At 32.8% G+C, this 5,667-nt stretch overlaps 1 protein-coding gene across 1 annotated transcript; it reads right to left on the bottom strand.

The window, feature by feature from the left end:
* Positions 1-778: 778 nt before the first annotated feature.
* Positions 779-2,600, bottom strand: LOC132273162 (acyltransferase GLAUCE-like). Its single transcript, XM_059774185.1, has 2 exons — positions 2,142-2,600; positions 779-1,696 (listed from the first exon to the last, which is right to left on the bottom strand). Exons 1-2 carry the CDS (start codon positions 2,598-2,600, stop codon positions 779-781), a joined length of 1,377 nt encoding a protein of 458 aa, XP_059630168.1.
* Positions 2,601-5,667: the final 3,067 nt, after the last annotated feature.

Below are 5,667 nucleotides of genomic sequence, written 5' to 3' on the forward strand. Positions count from 1 at the left end.
CTTCATTCAAGTAAGTTTGTTAGGACTTTATTCAATTTATAGTAATCAAGTAGTTATCTCATGCTCATAAAACCTTGTACATCACTCTTTACTTTCTTCTCTTTTCCTTTAAATGACATATATATATATATATATATATATATATATATATATATATATATATATATATATATATATATTGCTACATAAATAATGAACCTAAATAACAATTATAACCATTTGATATTTTGATATATATTAACTAACCATCAAACATAAATGTCTAGATATTACATTAACAACCACTGGTAAATGATTCATAACTGTTGTTTCATTAGTTGTATTGTTATCATGATGTCTTAAATCACAATATTCTTGGTTCTTGTTGATGCAAAAGTGCATGCATATATATATATATTACAATTGTGGTATGAAGGAGGGTAGAAATAAGCATAAATAAAATGCAGAGTGATATTTGTACTATAACAATATCTTATGAAACTTATCATTCAAAAAAAATATATATCTTATGAAACTTGCTTCACTTGTATAAAAAATAAAAAAATAAAAAAAAGTTCTGAAACCGCGTATTAATTAAAAAGGTTTATGACCTTGTTATTCATAGAGAATTTTACGCTATCTGTAGAGTGTGTAACATTATTCACCCAATTTGACACACAATCAACATTATTGGCTTCAAACTGAAATCATAGATTATTTATGTACACTTGCATGTGACTATCTAGCCTTGTTAATGTCATTAGGACTTTATGAGTGGACTTGATCGATCAGGTGTCATTCATATCTCAAAAACATGAGCCATGAACTTCTTCATCTTCTCTTTCTCAAGCCCCATCCACATATTAATCCCTCCCTCATCAGTTCCATCAGAAAGCAGCAAAACAAACTCATCATTCCCACTCACAACTGGTCCACAGTGCACAGGTTTCCCGAAGCCGAAATCGAGATCACGAAAATGCAGCTTCCACCAAGCTGACACATAGAAAGTCCCATTACAAGTTGCAGGAATGCCTTTGTACACCTCCAACCAATCTATCACTGACCTCACGTACTCATCTGTCACTCTCTCCGTCGCTTCCTTCACCTTCTCAACACAGAAGCACAAAGGTTTCTCAACCACATCGCTCACTTTCGCGGTGGCAAACGCTGTGATCACAGCATTACCTGTGAATGCACTTGGCAATGGTGGTGAGACTCTTGACCTTATGTCCACTGCAAAGAGAACAGTTGAAAACTCGTCCAAGTTTTCAAACACTGCCTTTGTTCTTGCTTTCCAAAGGTGAGCCACAATGGCTTCGAAGCTCGAGCACTTGATCATTGCTTTCTCTTTGAGTGACTTGATCATTGCTTTCTCTTTGAGTGACTTGATCATTTCAGGAGTGAATGGGAAGAGTTTGTGAGCATACTTCTCTAAAAATATTAGAGGGGATGGGGATGTTTTGTTTTTTGAGGAGAATGATGAAGCTAGAGATGAAATTTTTTTGAGCTTTACATATTCCTTGTGTGGGTATTTTATCTGAGGTGGATTTCTTGCTCTGAACAATGTTCTGTCATTGTTGATGACTTTGGCTTTTAGTCCATCACCTCTGCAAATTGAGGCAAGGTTGTGGAACATATCACTAGCTGATTTCCCATCAAGTACACCATGATTTGTCGCGAACCCAAGAGCAAATCCACCACATTTGAACCTTGTCACCTGTGATATCGACACAGAAGAAAAAAGAAAAGAATTATTGGTAATAGTACTAAAATAAAAGAGTAAAACTGTCAATTTACACAATTTGCTAAACGGTGTTTAGCTGACATACTCTGACAAAGTTGTCAAAGTTATTTTTTCAAAAGTTTCATTTGGAAAAGTGATCATGGGTTAACCTAGTGTCACAAGGCTTCTGTCATAAAAGGGTAAAAATATCAATTTACACAATCTGTTGAGCGGTGTTTAGATGACATACTCTGACAAAGGTGTCAAAGTTATTTTTTCAAAAGTATCATTTGGAAAAGTGATCTAAGGTTAACTTAGTGTCACGAGACTTCAGTCATTGTAAGATCTGAGATGGTCAAATGTAATATGTTATCTTTAACGCTGCAAATTTATCATCTGGGTAATTAAATTTTTGTGTGAAAAAATAAGTTGGGCTTACCTGAATTGTGAAAAGTGCTGTTTCTGCTAGACTTTTGTATAAACCAGGCCGATGAATGAAATGACGAAACGTGTAATTCGGGGCAGAGAGATTGCCAAGATCCTTCAAAGTGAGCCTTGAAGTTGCACTCACAAAGAGAACTCCAGCATTGTTGCATAGAAGCTCAAACCTGTTGGCTTCATGATTGAAGTCAAGCCTACCAGCCAAGAAATAGTAAGGAACCAAAAGCACTTCAGCCACTGCTTTCTTGACAGAATCAGAAATGCCAAGTGTTGAAGTGCTTTTTGTTGGAGGGAGTTCATAAAAGGAGAGTGTTTCAACAGAGAAAATCACTGCTTGATCAATGTTTGATAGAAAAATGGTTTCTAGTGGTGGTGTTGGAGTGTTTGGAGAGAAGAGTTTTATTGGTTCCTCCTTTACTACATCATCTTTTGTTAAGTGAGTTGTAGTAATATCCATAGTGATAACAGTATGATAGTGTGTGTGTGTGTGTGTTGTTGAGTTTGATATGATATATATAGTGTGAGTACTGAGTAGTGATGATGATGTGTGGGGAAAGCATGAGTGGGGATGTATGGTGTGGCTTGATATTGATTGGGCCAAGAAGGTTTATTTAATGGTGAAACAAGTGCACATTCACCATTCATGGCTTCTAAAATGGAGGCATGACATTGTTGTTTCTTTCTTCATCTGTGAGACACTCAAGGCATTAACAGATATGCGCACACGCATGCATGCAGAGAAATAAATGGATTGGATTTTGATCTGTATCCTATTTGAATCCAACTCGATATTTCGGATATGGATAGTAACATAATCCATTAACATTTTGAATTTAATATTTCATTAACTAAAGAAATCAAATATGAATTATAGTTAATTCGATTCAATAATAATCTCATTTGATATAATATAAGATATAATATTATATTATCTAATACTACAATATACAATATTTATATATTATTAAAATATTTTTTATCACCAAAGTTGTTGGTGGGTTCAAATCCTCATACTGGTAAATGGGTACAGGTGTGTTAGTTTCTTGTCAAAGAAAAAAAAAAAAAAATTATCAACAATTTTTTTGTCTTTCTTCTTCCTTCTCCCAATTTTATATCTGTTTATTGGTTTTTTAAAAAAAAAAACAAGAGGTCAAATACATCATTTTCTACTATCTTTTTTGTTTATATAATTTTTTCCCGAATTCTCTCTTTTTTCTTAATCATTGTTTGTTAATTTTTTTTTTTCATTAATTTTTTAATTAAATAATATACTTTCAGATCGAATATTTAATTAATAACAATTATGATATGAATTTAATCTTAAATAATCCGTCGACTTATTAAATTCGGATCAGATCAAGCCTGGTCCAAAACTGATCCATTTATAGGCCGAGATCTGGGGCACCAAACAAATGGGCTTGCACAGAGAGAGAGGCGTTAATCTGGGCCGCGAAACTAATGGGCTTGCAGTTAAATATATTGATGCAAAGATGAATACATTCTTGGTTATCACAGCTTCTATTGGGCTTTTCATCTTTTGGATTTGATATTAGAAACATTCTTGGGCGTATCCGTTTATGGGTCTGGGTTAACTACAGTCTCTCTCTCTCACTCCATAAGCAGAAGCCCATTTCACTTGGTTTCAACTTTCGACCAAATAGGGTAAGGCCCAATCTGTTACCGTTTGTCTAAATTGAATCTGGGCAGAATAGGAACTTCTTAAGATTTATTGGGCTTCTTGAATGATCAACACATTAATGGAGAAGGAGACAGTTGAGGATAGTGGATTTGCGGTAGATTTATCTTTTTATAATGAAAAATGATGATATTCAGGTCCAACAATTTAGTCCAAGTGTTGGATCCAGAGCATCCCAATCAATGGGACATAAGATCATTCGTTTGGTTGGGGTCCAAAACTTCCGCTAACTATAAACTTTATTATTGTGCAAGTGTTGTGTTATTCGGCTGATTTGGTTGATTTCTTTGTTTAGGAGTTTGTATTCGAGCCTTATACTCGCTCCTTCTCCTTTAACAATTAACCCCTAAAACAAAATAATAAATAAAATTAATGCCTCGTGATCTATATCACCTCTAGCAAAAATGGTACATAATAACAATAGCAACCGGACAAATTATTAGACAATCTTGCCTATTGATACTTAGTATACCAATTCAATTTAGACACTCCGATATGGCCACATAAAGAGTATATTAATATATATATTATAAAAAAAAATTCAACGAAGGTGACCAACAGACCAGTACGAGGCCCCTACTTCCCAAAAGCACCATGTTTTCAGGCACGGGTATGTGAAGGGATAAGTGGTGGGCGACACTGAAATTTTTTATTATTGCATTTTATATCCCTAAATGTATACTTTTTTCCATTTATACTCATAAAATTTTGAAATTGCTCCCACTAAAATTATGAAAAAAAATTCTTCTATATAAATTTGTCCCCCCTCATATGAATTCCTAGATCTGTCCCTATTATATTATTCTCTTTATGCTATTAGTCTTTAAAAAAAAAAAAAAAAAAAAATACATTTTGGTCAACTGCTGGAACAAAACAAGTGGCATAATAAACTTCATAAGAAGACCTGTCATTCTAAACTTCCAAGCAATTGCCATTTTGAAAACGTCAATAGTATATACTAAAAGTCTATTGTAGACATTCCAATTTCTATTGTATTTCTTTTCTTTTCTTTTCTTTCTATTGTAATTGATCTTTGTACTAATATGACTATTTTATATTTTTTTACTCATAAGTCATAACATATTTTATTAATACATCGCGTAGGCCTAACCCTATTCCTAACCTCCAATGGACTGATCCAAATTAGCAAAGTTAGTGGACAAAGAATTTGTAGTCGAAAACTTTAACCATTCACACAAATATTCGTTTAGTAAAAGTAAAGTAAAGCATTCACTATTTAATGTAATTAGTGTTGAAATTATATTTTATTGAGTTTATACGTGTATTCAAAATTTTATGATTAAAGTGTCTTTGTTTTAATTAGAATGTGTTAATAATCGAATTTGAATCTTAACTTTTTGCTCCAATATGTAATGAACGACGTGCACATAGAGCAAAAAGGTGAGAGTGCAAATAAAGTTAAATGGAAATGTCATTAAATAACAGGAGAAAATTAGTGCCGTTTGATAACTACAGTTGCTTTATGTTTTTGCTTTGACTCGAAACAGAAGTGTTTTTGCTTTAACCCGAAATAGAAGCAATGTTTCTGTTTTAGAGTATGTTCAACACTATTTCAAAACTTGTTTGGTAACGTAAATTTGTTACAAGATTTTTAGAAACAAAAACGTGAAAGCATTTTTGGTAAAAAGTGTTGCAAATTTGAATGGTTAGTTAAAAATATTATTATTATTATTATTATTTTTTAAACAGTGCTTTGTTACCGTTTAAAAGTAAACAAAAATATTATTTTGATACTTTCGATTTTGGCTTTAATTTTGGAAGCGCTTCGGTATTATTCAAATAGCAACAAATGTTACCAAACATACTT

The sequence above is a fragment of the Cornus florida genome, unplaced genomic scaffold, assembly GCF_030987335.1.
Source record: "Cornus florida cultivar Cherokee Brave unplaced genomic scaffold, ASM3098733v1 CherokeeBrave_3.0.0_Hap2_Chr09, whole genome shotgun sequence".
Lineage (NCBI taxonomy): Eukaryota > Viridiplantae > Streptophyta > Magnoliopsida > Cornales > Cornaceae > Cornus > Cornus florida.

Excerpts from the sequence above, each read along its gene's own strand:
- LOC132273162 (XM_059774185.1), bottom strand. The coding sequence starts at position 2,600 with ATGGATATTACTACAACTCACTTAACAAAAGATGATGTAGTAAAGGAG. Across the intron at positions 1,697-2,141 it reads CAGCACTTTTCACAATTCAG|GTGACAAGGTTCAAATGTGG; the intron begins GTAAGCCCAACT and ends TCGATATCACAG.